Source organism: Dendrobates tinctorius, unplaced genomic scaffold (assembly GCF_039654945.1).
Source record: "Dendrobates tinctorius isolate UK_male_01 unplaced genomic scaffold, ASM3965494v1 ptg000211l, whole genome shotgun sequence".
NCBI lineage: Eukaryota > Metazoa > Chordata > Amphibia > Anura > Dendrobatidae > Dendrobates > Dendrobates tinctorius.
The window spans coordinates 15,069,794-15,095,202 of NW_027361878.1; the positions used below are offsets into that span (position 1 = coordinate 15,069,794).

Consider the following 25,409-nt stretch of genomic DNA (forward strand, 5'->3'; position numbering starts at 1 on the left):
CTGGATTGAGTTGGTGAATGCGTTTATACAATAAGAGCGTATACTGTATCGAAATAGAGGGTGCCCGGGCAAATTCGAAAAGATCTGGGAGAGGTGGAACTCCTCTCATTTTACTTTGTAGGATGGAGACATCGCATAATAAATAGCTGATTATGTGGAACCAGGCTGCAAAACAGTAGTTATAGTTTTGGTTTAGAAAGTTAAATAGACTTTATTGTTTGAGTAACAATATAAAGAATGCATAGTTTACTTGACTTTACATTTTACTCCGTATGTAAACCGATATATATATTTTGATTTGTATCTAATACTGTGTGAAATGTATGTACTTTATGCAGTGCTTATCATCATATACAAGTATGTATGTTATTTACTCTGTTTATGGTTTAATAAACTAATTTAAAGAAAAAAATACTTTTCTTAAATATAGGTCATTAGTAAATCACTAGATTTCTCTCAATATTAGGTGCGTTCAGACAGGAGGCATTGTTTGTAAGTGTGGTGTCCTTATTAAAAAAGGACCAAATTTCAATGTGAAAAAAGTTGCAGTATTCACTCATACTCTTCTGTATTCTGGATGAGACATGAGACTCGCCTATCGAAGTCTATGGGTGCACAAAAAAAAAATGGATCCCATATGGAAACATAGGAAGCTGTATTTTGTCTTGTATATTTTATTAACTATTGATACCACACTGATGTTAAATATGGAAGAATACTGGCCAATTTTTCATACCTGTCCTTACAGTGATACAATGCTTCCTTTAGCAAGTGCGAAATCTGGGGAGAATCCCGTCTCTGGGAGTTATGGGATTCAATAAAGAATCTGAAGATCCCAGACAATAGAATAAGAGTATACAGCTGGATGTAAAAAGAGGGCATTGCTGCTTGAAATGAGAAATCTGCAAAAGGAGGAATTAGCTGCCTATAGAGGGTTAATCTGAGCCTCTTAATACATGTTGCGCACAGACCGAGCCACACTGAGGAGAAGGCTGTGACAGTATTTACCACAGCTGCTGTTTCTATCCACCAACTTTTGATCCATATCACACAGGGATCCATCTTACATCTCTTCTTATATAACTATATGTATCATCGGGGTGGACATATCATTGTTGCAACATGTGCAGACAGCACAGGGGCCCAAGTTGTAAGGGGTGCATTTCTACCTCCAAATCAGGTGCAATTTTACATTTTGGAGTTCTTGGGCCTATATATTGTTCTTGCACAGGGGCCCTTTTTAGTCTGTGTCCGCCAGTGTGCAGCATAAACAGAACCGTACACATCTCTCCTTTGATTCCATGTTCACACAATCCTAAGGCTATGTGCACACGTTGCAGATTCACCTGCGGGTTTTTCCGCGCGGATCCGCAGGTAAAGGGACATGCGGTTTGGTCTGCGGTTTTGCCCTGCGGTTTTACACCTCTACTATGTTAAAGGTGTGAAACCACTGCGGAAACCGCCCAAACAATTGACATGCTGCGGTTTGTAAACCGCGGAAAAAACCGCAGAGTGAGCACAGCGGTTTTGAAAAGCCATAGGGTTACTGCTGCCTTTCCGCAGGGCCAAAACCGCTGCGGAACAGCAGAATCCGCAACGTGTACACACAGCCTAATCGTCCCTTACACAGTTATATCTCACACAGCTGTCAAACTAGTGAGACAGCAGGGAGCCTGTCTTGAGCTGACTTCTCTTTCTTAAAGGGCCAGATATATTATTAATTTTTTTTTTTTTTTTTTAATTACATACAGGTGCTTCACACAAAACTAGATAATCAAAAAGTTAATTTATTTCAGTTCTTCAATACAAAAAGTGAAACTCATATTATATAGAGTCATTACACACAAAGTGATCTATTTCAAGTGTTTATTTCTGTTACTGTTGGTGACTATGGCTTACAGCCAATGAAAACCCAAAAGTCATTATCTCAGTAAATTAGAATAACTTATAGCACCAGCCTGAAAAATGATTTTAAAATCGGAAATATTGGCCTACTGAAATGTATGTTCAGTAAATGCACTCAATACTTGGTCGGGGCTCCTTTGGCATCAATTACTACATCAATGCGGCTTGGCATGGAGGCGATCAGCATGTGGCACTGCTGAGGGGTTATGGAAGCCCAGGTTGCTTTGATAGCAGCCTTCAGCTCGTCTGCATTGTTGGGTCTGGTGTGTCTCATCTTCCTCTTGACAATATACCATAGATTCTCTGTGGGGTTAAGGTCAGGTGAGTTTGCTGCCAATCAAGCACAGTGATACTGTTGCTTGTAAACCAGGTATTGGTACTTTTGGCCGTGTGGACAGGTGCCAAGTCCTGCTGGAGAATGAAATTTCCTTCTCCAAAAAGCTTCTTGGCAGAGGGAAGCATGAAGTGCTCTAAAATTTCCTGGTAGACGGCTGCGCTTTGGTCTGACTTTGGTCTTGATAAAACACAGTGGACCTACACCAGCAGATGACATGGATCCCCAAACCAAATGTTTAGCAATTTGCAGTATGTATATCAATGTTTTCAAGGTTAACTAACCTGGGGAAGGTGAATTTCTTTCCACCTGGTTTGGTGAGAGGATCTATTCCTTTACTGATCTTCAGACATGGAACACGTAATTTGTTACCATCGGAATATATACCTGAATGGATCAGAGGGAACATCACATATGTTACACACAGATTTACCTCCAACCTGCTCAGCATACCACTGCAGAGATTTATCAAAACACGTTCAAAGAAAACTTGGAAATAATCAATCGATCAGAGGCCAACTTTTTTGAAAAGAAAGAATCTGACTGGTTGCAATGGGAAATGACTAGCTTTGTTCTTTGTACTTATTTCTTCACACATTTAGGAAAATTCCTAACTATCATGACAATTCATCTTACCATGCAGGTCTCCAAATGTTATTTCGATCTTGCTGGGTTCTTCTGTACCAGTTTTTCTTTGCGTACTGATTTCCATATCCGCCACCTCCATTTCTAGACATTCCTTCCTTACAGCCTTCTGGGCCCACGATCGGCGTTCTGCAGCAGGCCTTAAGTCTGGTACTGGAAACTGGAGATGTATTTGCGCTTTAGAAGCCAATACGTGTACCTCTGTGTCCTCTTCAGGAGCAGGAGTCACATGCGTCTGGCATAGAAAAAAAAAAAAAAAACGTTGCAGTTTCGCCAAAGCTAAATTGGGCAGCAGGATATACAGTCTTATGTCTGTGTCAATAGTTTGTTTGGAGGGAAAAGAGAATAAGTCAGACTGAAAACCACACAGTCACTGCTCTCACCAGCAAAACATGAATCCAAACAAAGTTAGACATTGTTGTACAGAACAGACAGCAGGCAAAAGGAAGGAGATTTATGTAGAGTGCTGTAAAAAACGACAATTAAGCAAGCACAAAATAAATTATTACAAGGAAACCTAGCTGAGCTAACAGCACAAGGATTGCTGGTAGAGATGAGCTAATTTGTTCGGATTTTGTTCCCAAATTTGATTTTGACATATTTGGGCCATATTAAAAACACTATTCCTGCCGAATGTATGTTTGATGATCAGATCCGAACATATTAGATAATTTCTACTCCCGTTAACTCTAATGATGTTCGGCTGTATGCATCGAATATTGCAAAAACAATTTTCGAATCCGATCGTATGCGGAACCGAATCCGAAAAAATTCGCTCAACTGTAATTGCTGGCATTAAATCAATATTTCTCTCTCGCTTCATTGGGGGACACAGGAAACCATGGGTGTATGCTGCTGCCACTAGGAGGTTGACACTATGCTAAAAAAGGTTCGCTCCTCTCCAGCAGTATATACCCACCAACTTGCAGAAAGCTATTCAGTTTTAGCTTAGTGTCAGTAGGAGGTGGACAAGGGCTGCTCTCAGCCCCAGATCTACCTTTAGGTTTTGTTGTTTTTTAATAATGATCTCTCTTTTTCAGATTTAGCTTGTGATTCTGGGTGATGGAGTGTACTGGGTCACTCCGCTCTCCCCCTAGAGACCGGGAGCACAGTGTGGGAATGCGTCACTACTGTACCAGCTCGTGTCTACCAGGCAGGACCCCATGCCTCCTAACACGTCAAGCGGGTTTGTGGCTTCTGCAAGACCGAAGATGCGGACTGGTCCTGGCCACTACCCCCTACGCCACCTGCCTTCCATAGCCGGTTGCTCAGTGGAGGAAAGAGAAAATGCCAACTGGTCCGTGCCGCTATCCTTCTATGCCACCCGCCCTCCAAAGATGGTCGGCTCAAGGGAGGAAGACGGATTTCATTACCCTACGGCTACCAGAGACACCCAGTGGCCCCAAGCTATAACCACAGATAGGGCCACATCTGCGAAGAGGGATACGTTTTTAGTCGGGACAGGTATGAATGCGGCAGTGGGGGGCTCCCTTACAGTTTAATAAAAATTAAAAAAATCCTCTATATCCACCATATATACTCAAGTATAAGCCGACCAGAGTGTAAGCTGACCCCCCTAATTTTGCCACAAAAAACTGGGAAAACTTATTGACTCGAGTATAAGCCTAGGGTGGAAAATGCAGCAGCTACTGGTAAATTACAAAAATAACTAGATGTGTATTTCCTGAAGGAAGTACAGATAGTGCTTTGAAATGGTGACCGGACTGCCCCTTTAAAAGAGACTTGCCTGCTGCCCCTGCAAGACTTTCAACTCAGGATCCGTTTTAACTGTGGCTGCCTCTCAGGGGCCACTTTGGCCTCTGGGTCCGATTTGGTGGGCGGGGCCACTCTGGGTCCGATTTGGTGGGCGGGGCCACTCTGGGTCCGATTTGGAGGCCAGGGTGGCTCAGCCTCCGATTTGTAGGCCACGGTCGCTCAGCCTCCGATTTGGAGGCCGGGGTGGGGCTCAGCCTCCGATTTGGAGCCTGGGGTCACTCAGCTTTCGATTTGGCGCGCCGGCCCTTTAAGACTCATTTCGGTGCGCCGGCCCTTTAAGAATCACTTTGGCGCTTCGGCCCCTTTAAGAGCCAGTTTGGCTCACTGGGCTTCTAAATCCACTTTGGCGCACATTCTCTCTCAGGGGCATGCGTCATGTGATGAAACTAGATTTGCATTTGTGCTGTGGGTTTCGCTTTAAGGCTAAGTGCACACGTAGATTTTCCTCCTGCGGATTTTTCCGCGCAGATTTGAAGAAATCTGCAGGTCAAATGACCTGCATTTTTCCTGTGGATTTCTTCCTTTTTTATTGTGGTTTTCCAGCGGTTTTTGTGCGGTTTTCCACTGCGGATTTCCCCCTGCGGATTTGGAGAATGGAGCAGGTGGAAAACCGTACAAAAGAAGTGACATGCTGCGGTTTTTTATTTTGCATTGATTTACATTGTACTGTAAATCACTTTGCGGATCTGCAGCGTTTCAGCGCGGTAAAATCCGCTGCGGATCCGCAGGAAAAATGCATCGTGTGCACATGGCCTTTAGAGCTGATATTATCTGCCAGAAACTCTGTCCTGGGGAGTCATGTGAAGTTTGTAGGCGTTGGCATAGTAACTAGGTGTGCCTGCGCATATCAATGAGCTTAACTGCCATTTGAATCGCCTCAGGGCATGTTTTCACTATGGCAACATTTTCCCATTGAAATGCATTGAGGAAAATGTTTTTCAAACGCAAATTGCGCAAAAACTACAAATCCGATCGACACGAAAATTACTTAGCACACCACTCGTGGACGCTGGCTTCGAAACGACACCTCAACGGAGTCTGTAGCGGTTCGGGCCGCATTAATTGCGGAAATCAACTGAACAATAATAAGAAGTTAGCAGCGTTCGGATTACAAGATAGTGCTTTCTTCAAAGCACTATAAAAATAGATACCAATAAAAGTAAAATTACTTGAGACATCAGTAGGCTAAATGTTTTTGAATATCCATATTGAATCAGGAGCCCCATATAATGCTCACTACAGTTCATGATGGCCCCATAAGATGCTCCATACAAAATGCACCCCATATAATGCTGCACAAAGGTTAATAATGGCCCCATAAGATGTTCCATAGAATAACATGCCCCATATGCTGCTCCATAAAGGTTATGGACAGAAAAGATGCTCCATAGAATAATATGCCCCGTATGCTGCTCCATAAAGGTTATGGCCCCACAAGCTGCTCCATAGATTATGCCCCATATGCTCCTCCATAAAGGTTATGGCCCCACAAGATGCTCCATAGATTATGCCGAGAGGGGCACTTTCAGCCTTAAAAAATGGGCTGAAAATATCGGCTTATACTAGAGTATATACGGCATCTATATATATAAAATTGAATGTATGTGTGTGTGTATCACCAACCAATCATGAAGCATTTTTCAATTCACCAGAGCTGTTTAAGAGAAGCTGAGCTGTGATTGGTTGCTATGAGCAACAGTTTTCCTTGTAACCAATCACTAAGCATCTTTAATTTCACCAGAGCTGTTTCAAAGAAGCTGAGCAGTGATTGGTTGCTATGAGCAACAGTTTTCCCACTTCAGACAAAACCTCAGCAGACACTGAGAAGGTGGGAGAAATCTATCATCCACGGGAACATAAGCTCCCAGCCATTGTCTGCCCCCCAGAAAAGAGCAGAAAGCACATGACAGAAATGAATCATCCCCTCCCTGCCCATATACCCATCACACATCCTCGATCCCATAGGCACATCTTCCCTCTTAAAGGGATCTCCGGTATGGAAGTTAGGGAAAATCCCTCAGCGCTCTGATTCTGACCCCAGGCTTCTATTAAAGGGATCATTGGTATGGAAGTCAGGCCAAATCCATCCAGCGCTTTGGTTTTGACCCAGGCCTCTCTTAACCCCTTCACGACCTATGACGCCTACGTAGGCATCATGAAAAGCAGTGCCCAAACGACCTATGACGCCTACGTAGGCGTCATGCTATAAATAGCCCCCCTGCGGGTCAGGTGACCGGGGTCACTGAAAGGTCACCCGACCCGCACACAAAGGACCCTTCAGAGTTAACACCTGGGGGTGTGGCTTAGCCCCCACGTGCCTACGATCGCTCTAATTGGCTGTTAAAAGTGAAACTGCCAATCAGAGCGATTGTAATATTTCACCAATGAAAATTGGTGAAATATTACAATCCAGCCATGGCTGATGCTGAAATAGCATCGGACATGGCTGGACACCGAGACCCGACCCCCCCCACACCGACTGACGTCACCGATCGGCTGCCGCCACCGTCTGACGGCACCGATCGGCAGCCGCCGTCATGATCTGCCCCTCCGCCTTCCCTCCGCCCCCCCAGCCCTCCGATCGCCCCTCCGATCACCCACTCTCACCCTCCTTTGTGCCTCCGACCTCCCGCTATCCGTCCCGGTGTCCTGCCGTCCAGCGTCATGGGCGCCGCCATCTTGCAAGATGGCGGGCGCATGCGCAGTGCGCCGAATCGAATCTGCAACGCTGCAGATTCATTCATTTATTTTGATCACTATGATAAACTTTCATAGTGATCAAAATAAATAAAAAGTAAATCACCGCCCCCCTTATCACCCCCATAGGTAGGGACAAATAATAAAATATTTTTTTTTTTTCCATTAGGGTTAGGTCCAGGGCTAGGGTTGAACTTAGGGTTAGGGTTGAACTTAGGGTTAGGGTTGAACTTAGGGTTAGGGTTGAACTTAGGGTTAGGGTTGAACTTAGGGTTAGGGTTGAACTTAGGGTTAGGGTTGAACTTAGGGTTAGGGTTGAACTTAGGGTTAGGGTTGAACTTAGGGTTAGGGTTGAACTTAGGGTTAGGGTTGAACTTAGGGTTAGGGTTGAACTTAGGGTTAGGGTTGAACTTAGGGTTAGGGTTGAACTTAGGGTTAGGGTTGGAATTGGGATTAGGGTTGGGGATTACGGTTAGGCTTGTGGTTAGGGTTAGAGTTGGGATTTCGTTAGGGGTGTGTTGGGATTAGGGTTGTGGTTAGGGTTATGATTAGGGTTAGGGGTGTGTTGGGGTTAGGGTTGGAGATAGAATTGAGGGGTTTCCACTCTTTAGGCACATCAGGGGCTCTCCAAACGCGACATGGAGCCACCATTTATTCCAGCCAATTTTGCGTTCAAAAAGTCAAACGGTGCTCCCTCCATTTCGAGCCCCGACGTGTGCCCAAACAGTGGTGTACCCCCACTTATGGGGTATCAGGGTACTCAGGAAAAATTGCACAACAACTTTGGGGGTCTAATTTCTCCTGTTACCCTTGGGAAAATAAAAAAATGGGGGCTAAAATAATTATTTTTGTGGAAAAAAAAGATTTTTTATTTTCACGGTTCTGCGTTATAAACTTCTGTGAAGCACTTGGGGGTTCAACGTGCTCACCACACATCTAGATAAGTTCCTTGGGGGGTCTAGTTTCCAAAATGGGGTCACTTGTGGGGGGTTTCCACTGTTTAGGTACATCAGGGGCTCTGCAAACGTAACATGACGCCCACAGACCATTCCATCAAGTCGGCATTTCAAAACGTCACTACTTCCATTCCGAGCCCCAACGTGTCCCCGAACAGTGGTCCCCCCCCATATATGGGGTATCAACGTACTCAGGACAAACTGGACAACAACTTTTGGGGTCCAATTTATCCTGTTACCCTTGTGAAAATAAAAAATAGTGGGCTAAAAATCACTTTTTGTGGAAAAAAAAATATTTTTTTATTTTCACAGCTCTGCGTTATAAACTTCTGTGAAGCACTTGGGGGTTCAAAGTGCTTACCTCACATCTAGATTAGTTCCTTAGGTGATATAGTTTCCAAAATGGGGTCACTTGTGGGGGGTTTCCACTGTTTAGGTACATCAGGGGCTCTGCAAATGTAGCATGACGCCCACAGACCATTCCATCAAGTCTTCATTTCAAAGCTTCACTACTTCCCTTCCGAGCCCCAACGTGTGCCCAAACAGTGGTCCCCCCCCACTTATGGGGTACCAGCGTACTCAGGACACACTGGACAACAACTTTTGGGGTCCAATTTATCCTGTTACCCTTGTGAAAATAAAAAATAGTGGTCTAAAAATAATTTTTTGAGGAAAAAAAAATATTTTTTTATTTTCACGGCTCTGCGTTATAAACTTCTGTGAAGCACTTGGGGGTTCAAAGTGCTCACCACACATCTATATTAGTTTCTTGGGTGATCTAGTTTCCAAAATGGGGTAATTTGTGGGGGGTTTCCACTGTTTAGGTTCATCAGGGGCTCTGCAAACATAACATGACGCCCACAGACCATTCCATCAAGTCGGCATTTCAAAACGTCACTACTTCCCTTCTGAGCCCCAACGTGTGCCCAAACAGTGGTCCCCCCCACATATGTGGTACCAGCGTACTCAGGACAAGCTGGACAACAACTTTTGGGGTCCAATTTATCCTGTTACCTTTGTGAAAATAAAAAATAGCAGGCTAAAAATTTATTTTTTGAGGGAAAAAAAATATATTTGTATTTTAACGGCTCTGCGTTATAAACTTCTGCGTAGCACCTGGGGGTTCAAAGTGCTCACTATGCATCTAGATAAGTTCCTTAGGGGGTCTAGTTTCCAAAATGGGGTCATTTGTGGGGGAGCTCCAAAGTTTACGCACACAGGGGCTCTGCAAACACAACATGGTGTCCGCTAACGATTGGAGCTAATTTTCCATTCAAAACGTCAAATGACGCTCCTTCCCTTCTGAGCCATGCCGTGCGCTCAAACAGTGGTTTTCCCCCACATATGGGGTACCAGTGTACTCAGGACAAACTGAACAACAACTTTTGGGGTCCAATTTATCCTGTTACCCTTGGGAAAATAAAAAATAGCGGGCTAAAAAATCATTTTTGAGGAAAAAAAATTATTTTTTTATTTTCACTGCTCTGCGTTATAAACTTCTGTGAAGCACTTGGGGGTTCAAAGTGCTCACCACACATCTATATTAGTTTCTTGGGTGATCTAGTTTCCAAAATGGGGTAATTTGTGGGGGGTTTCCACTGTTTAGGTTCATCAGGGGCTCTGCAAACATAACATGACGCCCACAGACCATTCCATCAAGTCGGCATTTCAAAACGTCACTACTTCCCTTCTGAGCCCCAACGTGTGCCCAAACAGTGGTCCCCCCCACATATGTGGTACCAGCGTACTCAGGACAAGCTGGACAACAACTTTTGGGGTCCAATTTATCCTGTTACCTTTGTGAAAATAAAAAATAGCAGGCTAAAAATTTATTTTTTGAGGGAAAAAAAATATATTTTTATTTTAACGGCTCTGCGTTATAAACTTCTGCGTAGCACCTGGGGGTTCAAAGTGCTCACTATGCATCTAGATAAGTTCCTTAGGGGGTCTAGTTTCCAAAATGGGGTCATTTGTGGGGGAGCTCCAAAGTTTACGCACACAGGGGCTCTGCAAACACAACATGGTGTCCGCTAACGATTGGAGCTAATTTTCCATTCAAAACGTCAAATGACGCTCCTTCCCTTCTGAGCCATGCCGTGCGCTCAAACAGTGGTTTTCCCCCACATATGGGGTACCAGTGTACTCAGGACAAACTGAACAACAACTTTTGGGGTCCAATTTATCCTGTTACCCTTGGGAAAATAAAAAATAGCGGGCTAAAAAATCATTTTTGAGGAAAAAAAATTATTTTTTTATTTTCACTGCTCTGCGTTATAAACTTCTGTGAAGCACTTGGGGCTTCAAAGTGCTCACCACACATCTAGATAAGTTCCTTCGGGGGGTCTAGTTTCCAAAATGGGGTCACTTGTGGGGGAGCTCCAATGTTTAGGCACACAGGGGCTCTCCAAATGCGACATGGTGTCCGCTAATGATTGGAGCTAATTTTCCAATCAAAAAGTCACATGGCGCTCCTTCCCTTCCGGGCCTTGCGGTGCGCCCAAACAGTGGTTTATGACCACATATGAGATATTGATGTACTCAGGAGAAATTGCCCAACAAATTTTAGGATCCATTTTATCCTGTTGCCCATGTGAAAATGAAAAAACTGAGGCCAAATAAAATTTTTGTGAAAAAAAAAGTACTTTTTTTTTTTTTTACAGATCAATTTGTGAAGCACCTGGGGGTTCAAAGTGCATACTATGCATCTAGATAAGTTCCTTGGAGGGTCTAGTTTCCAAAATGGGCTCACTTGTGGGGGAGCTCCAATGTTTAGGCACACAGGTACTCTTAAAACAAGACATGGCAACCGCTAAACATTCAAGCATATTTTACATTCAAAAAGTAAAATGGCGCCCCTTGCCTTCTGAGCCCTGCCGTGCGCCCAAACAGTGGTTTATGACCACATATGAGGTATCAGTGTACTCAGGAGAAATTGCCCAACAAATTTTAGGATACATTTTATCCTGTTACCCATGTGAAAATGAAAAAATTGATGCTAAAATAAAATTTTGGTTGGAAAAATTAAAATGTCCATTTTTTCATTCCATGTTGCTTTAGTTCCTGTGAAGCACCTGAAGGGTTAATAATCTTCTTGAATGTAGTTTTGAGTAGCTTGAGGGGTGCAGTTTTTAGAATGGTGACACTTTTGGGTATTTTCTGCCATTTAGACCCCTCAAAGTGACTTCAAATGTGAGGTGGTCCCTAAAAAACATGGTTTTGTAAATTTTGTTGTAAAAATGAGAAATTGCTGGTCAACTTTTAACCCTTATAACTTCCTAACGAAAAAAAATGTTGTTTCCAAAATTGTGCTGATGTAAAGTAGACATGTGGGAAATGTTATTTATTAACTATTTTGTGTCACATAACGCTCTGGTTTAACAGAATAAAAATTCAAAATTTGAAAATTGCAAAATTTTCAAAATTTTCGCCAAATTTCCATTTTTTTCACAAATAAACGCAAAAATTATCTACCTAAATTTACCACTATCATGAAGCCCAATATGTCACGAAAAAACAATCTCGGAATCGCTAGGATACGTTGAAGCGTTCCTGAGTTATTACCTCAAAAAGGGACACTGGTCAGAATTGCAAAAAATGGCCAGGTCATTAAGGTCAAAATAGGCTGGGTCATGAAGGGGTTAAAGGGATCCCCGGTATGGAAGTTAGGACCGTTCCACTCAGTCCTGTGGTTCTGACCCCAGGGTCTCTTAAAGGGATCATTGGTATGGAAGTGAGGGCAAATCCATCCAGCACTTTGTTCTGACCCCAGGCCTCTCTTAAAGGGATCTCCTGTATGGAAGTTAGGGCAAATCCCTCAGCGCTCTGATTCTGACCCCAGGCCCCTCTTAGGCTGTGTGCCCACGTAGCGATTTTTAAGCATTTTTGCCGCGATTTTTGGAGCGAAAACGTTTAAAAATCGTGTACAGAATGCCCCCATGCATTCCTATGGCATTCCGCACATGCTGTGCTAATGCTGCGCTTTTTTCCGCGGCGGAATTGCATCGCGGAAAAAATGGCAGCATGCTCATTCTTTTGTGCGGAATCGCAAAGAATTTCCGCTATTCCGCACTCAGGAATGCATGAGAATCGCTGACTTCCCGCATGTGGCTATGCCCACCATGCGGGAAGTTAAGCGTCTCATGTGCGGTTGGTACCCACGGTGTGGAGGAGAGGAGACTGTCCCCCAGGCCCTGGGTACCATACCCCTGTAAAAAAAAGAATAAAAAATAAAAAATCGGGGTATATTTACCTTCCGGTGTCCCGCGCTGCATTCCCGGCCTAAGCATTCCCAGTAATGCCTTGCGGCAAGGCCCTGTAATGACGTGGTCTCGCGAGATCGCTATAGCAACGCGAGACGTCATCACAGGTCTCGCAAGGCATTACTGGGAACGCTGTGGCCCGGGATGGCATCGCGGGACGCCGGAAGGTAAATATACCCCGATTTTTTTATTTTTTTTTAGCATTTTAACATCCTATCTTTTACTATTGATGCCGCATAGGCAGCCTCAATAGTAAAAACCTGGTCACACTTGTCAAACACTATGTTTGACGAGTGTGACCAACCTGTCAATCACTTTCCAAGCGATGCTTCAAATCGCTTGGAAAGTGCTTGAATATCGCACGCGAAAGTCGCGGCAAAATTGCGATCATAATCGCGGTGAAATCGCGCGGAAAAAAAACGCGCGATTTCTGGGAAGGAGTCCGGTTTTTAGTGAGCGTTTTAAAACGCTACGTGGGCACATAGCCTTAAAGGGATCCCCGGTATGGAAGTGAGGGCAAATCCACTCTGCGCTTTGGTACTGACCCCAGGCCTCTCTTAACGGGATCTCTGGTATGGAAGTTAGGTTAAATCCCTCAACGCTCTGATTCTCACTCCAGGCTTCTATTAAAGGGATCATTGGTATGGAAGTCAGGGCAAATCCACTCAGCGCTCTAATTCTGACGCCAGGCCTCTCTTAAAGGGATCCCCAGTATGGAAGTTAGGACCGTTTCATCCTTACGGTCCCATCCCTGGCCCCTTAGGTGATCTGCAGCCCCTACCGCGCTCCCCCAGTTCCCCCTGCGGCCTCCTTTCACTAATTTAGTTCTCAGCTTCACTTTGGGCCTACTTAAGCGCTAGACCACGCCCCCCGCCGGCCAGCCAATCAAGGGCGCCGACGCTCCACCGGGTCCCACCCACCCCTCCCGGCCTATTAGCAGCTCTCTTTCCCCCTTCCCTGCAGCACAGCGTGCCTTCTCACTTCTGCCGGGATTCTATGCGCACCTCCACCTGGATTCCCCCCTCCCTCCTGGCCTCAATAGAGCGCGAATTTTGCACGCCAATAGGCTCTGCCCACGAAACGGCACCATTTCCTCTGCGCTCCACAGCTCACCGCTCTGCAGGCCCTAAGCAGCAGCTCCAGGTCGCCACCTGCGCCAGCATCTCCTCATCACTTGGCAGCCTCACAGCAGCAGCTCCTCTCATCAGATTGCTCCCGGCCAGGATCCAGGTCTGTAAGCTCTGTCACTGGGGGGTCAGTTCTCATCCCTGGCAGATCTCCCCTGGCTCATAGCTTCTCTATTTCTATGTCTAGCCTTAGGGACCCTCCCTCCCCATCCTCCTCTCATTGTGGTACACTTTGCATGTTCATCCTGCAACAAGAAGTTCCCCTCTGGTCAGACCTCATCCCTCTCTCTGCCTTAATTGTAAACAATCTAAAATGTCTTCCCAGGAGCCTCCGAGAGTGTGCATCCCGCCCCCCCAAGTTGATAACATCTCTATCTCAGTCGGTAGCTGACCTAACCAAGGTATCTGTTTCCCCTTCAACAGATACTCCAGAGGTGCTAGAGCCAGACCCCCGTTCTGAGTCAGATTCTGATCTGGACTCAGCACAGGTCTCAAAACTGCGTGACACAGTGGATAGTTTGATTGTCGCTGTTAATGAGACTCTTGATTTTAAAGACGCTAAGTTATCTCCTTCTGAACAGACTGTCTTTCAGGAAAACAAAGCACCCTACCCGTGTCTTTGCCAATAACGACGAGTTCAACAGGACCTTCGCGGTGGAATGGCAGACCCAGACAAGCATTTCCAAAGAAGACGATGCATGAGCGTCCTGTATCCTTTTCAGCCTGACCTGCTTAACAAGTGGGCAGTGTCTCCTTCGGTGGACCCTCCAGTCTCCCGGCTGTCGACCAAAACTATATTCCCTCTCTCTGACAGTTCCTGTCTAAAGGAACCCTTTGACAGACACAGAGTCTCTGGCTAAGTACGCCTTCAAGGCCGCGGACTCTTCCTTCTGTCCCTCCTTCGCCACCACCTGGGTGGCTAAGGCAGTCTCCACATGGGCAAAGCATCTCCGCCGGGGTATCGTCGCCGGGGCCCCGTTCGACAACCTAGCCAATTTGGCGAACCAGATTGACCACGCGGGCAAATATCTTGTGTCCGCGTCTCTGGATGCAGCTGCTTGCTCAGCCATAGCATCCAGCAACTTTGTCGCGATCCGCAGAGTTCTGTGGCTTAAGGCCTGAAATGCTGACTCTGCATCAAAGTTCCCTTCCACGGTTCTTGACTATTTGGAGAAGAGCTGGATAAGATAATCTCCAATACTACAGGAGGGAAGAGTACACTTCTGCCACAGCAGAGGATCAAGCGCACGCCACGTCGCACTGCTCCTTTTCGGTCTTTCCGGAGGTTTCAACCACAGAGCCACCCGCGACAAGACAGATCCCCTGTGCTTCAACAAAGGAAAGGACTCTCCATTAAGCCAGCCCCGACCTGGCGCTCAAGACCTACCCAGCGCCGGCCCCCCAGGTTTTCGGCTGCATGACGGTGCATCCCCACCTGGGAATCCTCTCAAGGTGGGCGGTCGTCTCCTTCAGTTTCTGGACGAGTGGCTGTCCGTCGTCGATGACGCCTGGGTATGGGATGTCGTCTCCTACGGTTACAAGATAGAGTTTTCTTCTCTCCCTCAATCTCGCTTTTTCGAGTCCCGTCCACCAAGAGATACGTCTCTCATTCCGGGGTTTTTCAAGGCTATCAATTCCCTCTTCGAAGCCGGCATCATCGTCTACATTCCCATACAAGAGCGCTTTTCAGATTTTTATGCCAACCTGTTTGTGGTTCCGAAGAAAGACGGCTCAGTTCGTCCCACTCTGGACCTCAAACTCCTGAACACATACATACGCCTGCGCTACTTCAAGATGGGAGTCCCTTCAATCCGTGATAGCCTCCATGGAATCAGGGGAATTTCTCTGTTCGGCAGACATTCAAGATGAATACCTACACATTCCCATCTTTCCCCCATACCAGAGGTTCCTTCGTTGCGCCATTCAGGGGGTCCACTTTCAATCCATGGCACTGCCGTTCAGCCTAGCCACCGCCCCCCGAGTTTTTACCAAGGTGATGGCGACAACGATGGCTATTCTACGCAGCAGAGGCATTGTCGTCATTCCCTATTTAGACGACATCCTCATCAAAGCCGCATCCCCTGTGGCGTGTCAGGAGAGCCTGCAGATCACCCTGGAAACTCTTACTCGGCTAGGCTGGATAGTCAGCACCGCAAATTCCTCTCTGACCCCGGTCCAATGTCTGGTTTTTCTAGGAATGCTCTTCGAGACGGCCCAAGCAAAGATCTTCCTACCCAAGGACAAATCCCTGGCTCTCATACGCGGAGTTCTCGGTTGCTCGCCCCGCTCCCTCCTTTTCAGCATGAGTGTGCTAGGCAAAATGGTTGCCTCAATGGAAGCAGTTCCAGTTGCTCAATTTCACACGCGCCCTCTCCAATTCTTCCTTCTGGAGAGATGGGACAATTCAATTTGTTCCCTGGATCGGGTGGTCTCGATTCCACCGCGAATAAAACAGTCCCTAAAATGGTGGGAGCACTGCCAGTCGATCCGTCTCGGGAGGTCCTTCCTCCCCAATCATTGGAAAAAAGTCACAACGGATGCCAGCCTTCTCGGCTGGGGAGCAGTCTTCTAGGATCTGAGGGTCCAGGGTCGGTGGTCAGCTCAGGAATCGGCTCTCCCCATCAACATTCTGGAACTCCGAGCAGTATTCCTTTCCCTGGTACATTGGCAGGAACTTCAGGAATACCAGATTCGGGTTCAGACCGACAACGCCACGGCGGTGGCGTACATCAACCACCAAGGGGGGACTCGAAGTCTGGCAGTGATGTCAGAGGTCGCTCGAATCCTGGCTTGGGCCGAGCAGAATGTTCCAGCGATCTCCGTGGTGCACATACCAGGGTAGTCAAAAAGATAAAATCGGAAGGAATTCCCGTGATTCTCATTGCCCCGGATTGGGCTCGGAGACCCTCATACGCAGAGTTACTCAACCGCGCAGTGGAGACGCCCGGATCGTCCGGACCTTTTGTCACAGGGGCCCCTCTTCCACCAGAGTTCTCAGTCGCTCAGTTTAACGGCATGGCTGTTGAAGCGCGGTGCTGAGATCAGCTGGGTTTTCCGACCAGGTCATACAAACCATGATCAAGGCGAGGAAGCCTTCGTCTTCCAAGATTTACCACCGAACATGGAAAGCATATTTCCGCTGATGTGAAGTTCACCAAATCACTCCAATGTGAAGTTCACCAAATCACTCCAATGGTGTTTTATCTACCACCCATCTTGTCCTTTCTACAATTGGATCTGGAATCCGGACTGTCTTAGTTCCATTAAGGGAGAGATTTTGGCTCTCTGAATCCTGTTCTAAAGGAATTTAGCTGTTCGCCGACCGCTAAAAACTTTGGAAGTGGCCCACTCCGTTCCTTCCTACCTTCCACTGGTGGATCCCTGGGATTTTAATTTGGTACTTGATGTTTTACAAAAGTCTCCGTTCGAACCACTGTGCGAGATGTCGTTCACAATCCATTCCTGGAAGATCGCATTCCTGGTCGCGATCACCTCGATCAGGCGGGTTTCTGAGTTGGCGGCACTCTCCTGTCATTCTCCTTATCAGATTCTGCACCAGGACAAGGTTGTCCTGCGCCCGGTTCCATCCTTTCTTCCAAGGTGGTTTCCGGCTTTCATCTGAATGAGGACATTGTGCTTCCGTCCTTTTGTCCGTTTCACCCCCGAGAGCGGTCGTTGCACAAACTGGATCTTGTAAGGGCTCTACAAGTTTATCTGTCCAGGGCTGAGCCTTTTCGGTGCTCAGTTTCTCTGTTCATTATCCCCGAGGGTCCTCGAAGGGGTCTTCCTGCGTCCTGGTCTACCATTGCTCGATGGATCCATTCCACCGTTCTGGAAGCTTACCGTCTAAGAGGTAGAGCACGGCCATTGAGGATTACCGCACACACTACGCGTTCGATGGGAGCCTCCTGGACAGTCCGTCATCAGGCATCGGCCTCGCAGCTCTGCAAAGCTGCTACATGGGCCTCCATTCATGCAGTCACCAAATTCTAGAGGGTTCATACTCATGCTTCTTCAGATGCCACAGTGGCCTGAGCTATGACTTTAGGGTATTATTCTTCTTCCCACCCTTGGGACTGCTTTTGGACATCCCATGGTTTCCTGTGTCCTCCAATGAAGGGAGAGAAAACTAGATTTTAGGTACTCACCGTAAAATCTGCTTCTCAGAGCTTTTATTGGGAGACACAGCACCCGCCCTTGTTTACTGTTTATTGTTTTTATCAGATTCTACTGTTATCTGTTTTGATCATTCTGTTAAGTTCTCTGCTTCTCCTACTGCTTTCTCACTGACAATAGCTTTCTGCCAGTTGGTGGGTATATACTGCTCGGGAGGAGCTAACCCTTTTTTTTGCATAGTGTCAACCTCCTAGGGGCAGCAGCATACACCCATGGTTTCCTGTGTCCCCCAATGAAGGCTCCGAGAAACAGATTTTACGGCGAGTACCCAAAATCTAGTTTTCTTCCCTAGTTTGTGTCTAAAATGGAATCTGTCAGCAGCTTTTGCTATGTAGACTGAGAGCAGCATGATGTAGGGGCTGAAACCCTAATTCCAGAGATGTGTCACCTACTGGGCTGTGTCTTGTTTCAATAAAATCATTGTTCTATCAACAGGAGATTATCACTACAGGACTAAATGTCTCCTGGTCCACCCCCCCCCCTCGATTAGCAGCTGTCAATACAGCGTACAAAGAAAGTGACCAATTAGTGGTGTGGGTGAGGTTATATAGGGCTCAGCATTCAGAGCTCTGCTAGATCTGCAGAAGTGAGAAAAGTGATTCTATCAGAACTGCTGCACCCAGTAGACTAAGCGATACATCGCTGGAATCAGGGTCTCTGTCCCTACATCACACTGCTATCAGATTACATAGTGTAAACCTGTTGACTGATTCCCTTTAACTCCTTAATGACCGGTTTTGCATTTTCGTTTTATGCTCCCCTTCTTCCCAGAGTCATGACTTTTTTTTAATTTTCTGTCAATATGGTCATTTGAGGGCTTATTTTTTGCGAGATGAGTTGTACTTTTGAACGATACCATTGGTTTTACCATATCGTGAAACAGAAAACAGGAAAAAAAATTCCAAGTGCAGTGAAATTGCAAAAAAAAGTGCAATCCCACACTTGTTTTTTTGTTTAGCTTTTTTGCTAGGTTCACTAAATGCTGAAACTGACCTGCCATTAGGATTCTCCAGGTCATTACGAGTTCATAGACACTAAACATGTCTAGGTTCTTTTTCATCTAAGTGGTGAAAAAAATTCCAAAGTTTGCTAAGAAAAAAAACAAATTGCACCATTTTCCAAGACCCTTAGCGTCTCCATTTTTGGTGATCTTCGGTCAGGTGAGGGCTTATTTTTTTTTTGAGCGCCAAGCTGACGTTTTTAATGATACCACTTTTGTGCAGATACAATCTTTTTATCGCCCGTTATTGCATTTTAATGCAATGTCATGGCGACCAAAAAATAGGGATTTTTGTGTACTCACCGTAAAATCCTTTTCGCCGAGCCATTCATTGGGGGACACAGAGACAGTGGGTGTTATGCTGCTGCCACTAGGAGGACACTAAGCAAATCAGAAAGAAAAAAAGTTAACTCCTCCCCTGCAGTATACACCCCGCAGCTGGATGAGATATCTCCAGTTCAGTGAAAAAAGCAGTAGGAGCTTAAACAGTCAACAGTAATGAACTATGTCAAAACCTAAGAATGCTACAAATGAGCCAGTAGGCTAAACAGGGCGGGTGCCGTGTTCCCCAATGAATGGCTCGGAGAAAAGGATTTTACGGTGAGTACACAAAAATCCATTTCTCCTACGCCTCATTGGGGGACACAGTGACAGTGGGACGTTCTAAACCAGTCCCTGGGTGGGGAGCATACATCTGCTAATACCCCATGTACCTCTGAGTTAAGACTGAGGTACTGCCGATTGCAGGATACGTCTGCCGAGAGCTGCATCTGCAGAGGCCTGAGAATGAATTTGGTAATGTTTTGAGAAGGTATGCAGACTGGACCAAGTCGCAGCCTTGCAGACCTGTTCTGCCGAGGCCTGGTGCCGAATTGCCCACGAGGCGCCCACTGACCGGGTAGAGTGCGCCTTAATCCCCGCAGGGACCGGCGCGTTCCTGACATGGTAGGATTCCTGAAATCGCAGAGCGAATCCACCTGGCTAGCGTTGCTTTGGACGCGGCAAGGTCTTTCCTATGCCCCTAAGGAAGTATGAACAGGGCATCTGACCTGCGGAAGGGAGCCGTCCGTGAGATGTACCGTCTCAGCGCCCTAACCACATCCAGGGTGTGGAGGTCCTTCTCAATGCGATGGACTGGTGCCGGACAAAAAGGAAGGCAAAACAATTTCCTCGTTGAGATGGAAAGGGGAAACGACCTTGGGCATGAAGGACGGGGACGTCCTGAGAACCACCTTGTCCTGATGAAAATTCAGAAACGGAGAACGGCAGGACAGAGCTGCCAATTCCGAAACTCGTCTGACTGACGTGATGGCTACTAGAAAGACCACTTTCCAAGAGAGGATTATCAATGACACGTCCTGCAGCGGTTCAAAAGGATCCTCTTGTAAGGCCCCGAGAACCAGGTTAAGGTCCCATGGTTCTAATGGATTCCTATAAGGAGGCGCTACATGGGAGACTCCTTGAATAAACGTCCTGACCTGAGGTTTGGTGGCAATTCTTTGTTGGAAAAACACTGACAAGGCCGAAAATTGGCCCTTGAGCGAGCTAAGCGCGAGACCTGATCTTAGTCCGGATTGAAGAAACTCCAATATTCTTGGAATGGAGAATACCAGAGGGGAACGACCATGATCCTTGCACCATGAAAAGAATATTTTCCAGGTGCGGTGATAGATACGTCTGGATACTGGCTTCCTAGCACTAATCATGGTGGAGATGACGTCGGGAGAGAATCCAGCCTGTGCTAAAATCCAGGATTCAACAGCCATGCTGTCACAGACAGGGCCCTGGAGTTCTGGTGGTAAATCGGGCCCTGAGAAAGCAGATCCGAGCAATCTGGAAGTCACCAGGGAACGTCGGCGACCAGCTGTATTAGTTCCGCATACCATGCTCGGCGTGGCCAATCTGGCGCGACTAGGATCACAGGCACTCCCTCTGCTCTGATCTTCTTGACGACCCTCCGAAGCAAGGGAAGAGGGGGAAAGATGTACGGAAGCCGGAACCGGTGCCATGGCAGCACCAGGGCATCCGCTCCGATGGCACATGGATCGCGCGATCGGGCAACGAACCGAGACACCTTGTTGTTTAGCCTGGAGGCCATGAGTTCCACATCCGGAGTCCCCCAACGAAGACAGATCTGGTGAAATACTTCTGGATGAAGAGACCACTCTCCTGAGGCAATGAAAATCTGCCGCCCAATTTTCCACGCCAGGGATGTGAATTGCTGAGATGGAGGAATGGTTGGTCTTGGCCCAATGGAGGATGTGACTCACTTCGTGCATGGCCATCTTGCTCCGGGTACCTCCCTGGCGGTTGATATACGCTACAGCCGTGGCGTTGTCTGATTGGATCCTAATGGGGTGACCTGCGAGGAGATGGTGGAAACTCTGTAGAGCCAATCTGATCGCTCGAATCTCTAAGATGTTGATAGTGAGACGTGATTCTCGGGTTGACCAACGACCCTGAGTCGTGTGGTGACTAAAGACCGCACCCCAGCCGAGAAGACTTGCGTCGGTCGTTACTATCAACCATCTTACTGGGAGAAAGGACCTTCCTTGATTCAGGGAGGACTTCAGAGTCCACCACTTGAGGGTTTGCCTGACCCGCAGGGACAGAAGGATCCGACGGTCCAGGGAGAACGGGTTCTTGTCCCAAGCTGACAGCAACTGGTGTTGTAAGGGACGAAGATGGAACTGTGCAAACGGAACTGCTTCCATGGCAGCTACCATTTTTCCAAGAACTCTCATGCTGAAACGAATGGAGTGAGAAGCTGGACGGGAAAAGAGTTTGCACTGTCTGTTGTAAAGCTTGCGTCTTTTCTGGAGGGAGAATGACCAACCCGCGGGAAGTGTCCAAGATCATTCCTAAAAAGGAGATTTGCTGAGCCAGTTTTGGGGAAGACTTTTCTAAGTTTATCTTCCACCCCAGGCGTGAAAGTGTATTTACTGTTATCTCCACAGATTCTTCGCAGGCTGAAAGGGACGGACCCTTGATGAGCAGGTCGTCAAGATACGGTAACAACTACTACTCCCAGAGAGTGGAGAATGGCCATGACAGCCTCCATGACCTTGGTAAAGACCCTGGGGGCAGTGGCGAGTCCGAAGGGCAAGGCCACGAACTGGAAGTGTTCCTCGTGAATTGCAAAGCGCAGGAACTGCTGGTGAGACGGGCAGATCGGGATGTGAAGGTAAGCGTCCTTGATGTCGATGGATGCTAGGAACTCTCCTTTCTCCATGGAAGCGACCACTGACCGGAGAGATTCCATTCGGAATCACAGAACCGTGACGAACTGATTTAACAGTTTGAGATCCAGAATGGGACGCATCGAGCAGTCTTTCTTTGGAACCACAAAAAGGTTTGAATAAAATCCTCTGAACCTCTCGTGATGAGGGACCAGAATGATGACGCCGTCCCTTAAGAGAGCTTGAACAGCCCGAAGGAAGGCTCCTGTCTTTCCCTTGGGCGGAGAGGAAAGGAAAAAACGAGTTGGAGATGGAGAGGAAAAATCTATATTGTATTCGGAGGACACTAGCTCCCTGACCCACTTGTCGTGGACGACCGCGAGCCAGGTGTAGCTGAAGGAAAATAGACGGCCGCCTACTTTGTCGGCGTCTGCCGGATACCGCAACAAGTCATTGGGTAGATCTCTGAGACCTGGCTCCTTTGGAACCAGAAGCCCTAGGTCTGGGTTTCCAAGGACGGTTAGGTCTGTACGCGACCTGGGAGCCTCTGTCCCCGCGCGAAGATGGACCTGATCCGGAAGAGAAGGTAGAGGAGGACCAACTGGATTTGTTGCGAAAGGAACGAAAGCGCGCCGGCTGTTGGTTGCGAAACGGCCAAGCAGCTTTTTGTTGAGGGAGAAATTTACTCTTCCCCCCGATAGCATCAGAAATGAGTTGAACTAGTTTCTCTCCAAAAAGACGACCTGTTTAAAACGGTAGAGAAGTCAAGGATCTTTTGGATGCAGCATCCGCCCGCCAGTCGCGGAGCCATAGGGCTCTTCTAATGGAGACCGCATTAGCGGCAGTTTGAGCAGCGCAGTTGGTGGCGTCAAAAGAGGCGTCCACTACGAAGTCCGCTGCGTGAATTATCTACCTGGCGACCGCGGTTGCTTCCGGAGGAAGATTAGTGTCCTGGAAGGAGGTACCGTAATCAAGACCTCTGCCCAAGCGGCCATTGCCGCGAAAGATGGAAAAAGCGCTGCTCCTGAAGCTTCAAAAACTGAACAGGCAAGGTAGTCAATCTGACGATCGGAGGGGTTTTTGATCGAGGACCCCTCGGACACAGACAGAAGTGTCTTTGACGCCAGGCGCGATACAGGCGGGTCCACCGGAGAGGACTGTAACTAATCTTTCATTAGGTCTGGGTCAAAGGGGTATTTAGCCTGAGTAGACTTGTGCCCTGTGAATCGCTTATGCGGACGATCTCTATGTTGCTGAACCACCTCCTTAAAGTCCGGATGGCTGGTAAATAACCTACGCACGCGCTTGTTTTTCTTAAGAGAAATAGGATGTGTTGGAGCGGGAACATTATACTCATCCAACTTCAGGATCTTGTTAACTGATTTTATAAGAGAATCAAGTGACTCTTGATCAGATGGAGGATTCTGTGGGGCAGATGTGTCAATCAAAATCAGAGTCGTGCTCGCTGAGAACTCCAGGAGAGGGAGAGCGAGAGATATGAGCCGCAGATGCAGAAGCGCGAACAGGGCTAGAGGAAGCGTCATGGGTCCGCTTTCTAGAACCCCGACCATCCCTTGAACGAGAGCGACCCCTGCTGGCGGACGGTTCCCTTTCAACGCCAGAGCTTTCCTCGGGGGGTAAGGACGCCTTCTGGTTCAAAAAGCCCTCCCGAAGGGAGAATATAGCCTGTGTCAGAGACTCTACCGATCGTGACAGGGACGCAGCCCACCCGTCGGCAGCGGCGGCAGGCGATTGAGCGCAGGTCCGGGCGCAGGCCGGGTCGCAGTCAGTGCAGAACGGATTAGTCTTCGCACTAGGTAAGCCAGCCTTGCAAGAGGTACACACGGTAAAAATCGCAGTGTGCTTTTTAGCAACCCGCTTCGTTTCCTTAGATTGAGACATAGCACTCCTGAAAGGGTTAACAGCAGAGTCTGCTGCAGCTGCAGGGAACGTGCCGGGAAGGGGTTTAGCTTTAATCTGGGGCAGATGCAGCTTACCCAGTCCTATCTTGTGTCCCCCGGGAGGAATGGCGGTGGCCCTGCGGTGACACCCAGTATCCGGCTGCTCGCCTCACAGCTTGTGTCCAGCTGAGGAAAAAAAGGATATGGCCCCCGAGATTAGCAGCGCGCATCTCGTACAGGCTGAGAGGCGCCAAGCGAGGGGGGCGGTGCCAATAGAGCGGGCGGCGCTATTCAAATTGCAGCCTAGTAGGCCGGAAAAGCCAGGGCCTGGATTTTGAGCCTACCCAAAGTAGGCGCCGGTGGGCGGGCCGGGGCAGCGCTATTTAAATTGCGGCCTAGCAGGCCAGAAAGCCGGGGGGGGGGGGGGGGGGGGGCGCGACGGTGAGGGCCGCGATGGGCGCTGAGAACTCTTGGGTGCACCGCCGCTGACTACATCAGCGCTACTCCCGGGGGACAGGACCCGACCCCATACCTCCACTCCAGCGTTCAGCGCTTTCCGGTCCTCTATGCAAGCTCTCATCCTCCAAGATGAAGCAGAGCTGGAGGAGTTCTTAAAGGGGCCACGCTCAATCGACCCTCCCTATGATAAGGGGATGGAGAGCTATGGGGCTGATTCAGGGCCTACGTAAGCGCTGTCCCAGTCTTCCCCCTTACGTGCGCCTGCCCCGGACGGGAACTTCCATCAAGCATCATCGCCAAAGGTAGAGGAATCAGCCCAAAAACCGTCGCAGGAAAGGTACGTGAAGGGTTACTCCACGTGCTTGCCTGCTGTTGGTTCGGGGGAGAGCGGGCCGTAGACAGGAACCGTCGCCCCCTTCACTCCGTTAATTAAAAAATAAAAAATTACAGAAAAATTCAAAATTAAAATAAAAACGGTGGGGTCTGAAAGCAGACCCAAGTGCCTCCTACAGACACTAAGCAAGAACTGGAGATATCTCATCCAGCTGCGGGGTGTATACTGCAGGGGAGGAGATAACTTTTTTCTTTCTGATTTGCTTAGTGTCCTCCTAGTGGCAGCAGCAAAACACCCTCTGTCTCTGTGTCCCCCAATGAGGCGTAGGAGAAAAACGCAATTCTGGCGTTTTGATTTTTTTTCTCACTACGCCGTTTAGCGATCAGGTTAATCCTTTTTTTATTGATAGATCGGACGATTCTGAACGCGGCTATACCAAATATGTCTATGTTTGATTTTTATTTGTTTATTGTTTTAATTTTGAATGGGGCAAATGGGGGGCGATTTGAACTTACGTTTTTTTAATTTTTCCATATTTTTAAAAAACTTTTTTTTTTGTTTTTGGCATGCTTCAATAGCCTCCATGGGAGGCTAGAAGCTGCCACAACTAGATCACCTCTGCTACATAGAGGCGATGCTCAGATTGCCTCTATGTAGCAGA

At 47.5% G+C, this 25,409-nt stretch overlaps 1 protein-coding gene across 1 annotated transcript in view; it reads right to left on the reverse strand.

Annotated features, from left to right (window-relative positions):
• The window catches only part of ATG2A (autophagy related 2A), a 212,600-nt gene that overhangs the window by 114,924 nt on the left and 72,267 nt on the right, over window positions 1–25,409 (reverse strand). The window contains exons 15-16 of the mRNA XM_073554473.1: window positions 2,876–3,119; window positions 2,524–2,626 (exon numbers count right to left, since the gene is read on the reverse strand). Coding sequence (XP_073410574.1) covers window positions 2,524–2,626; window positions 2,876–3,119 — 347 coding nt within the window. The remainder of the gene's footprint in view (window positions 1–2,523; window positions 2,627–2,875; window positions 3,120–25,409) is intronic.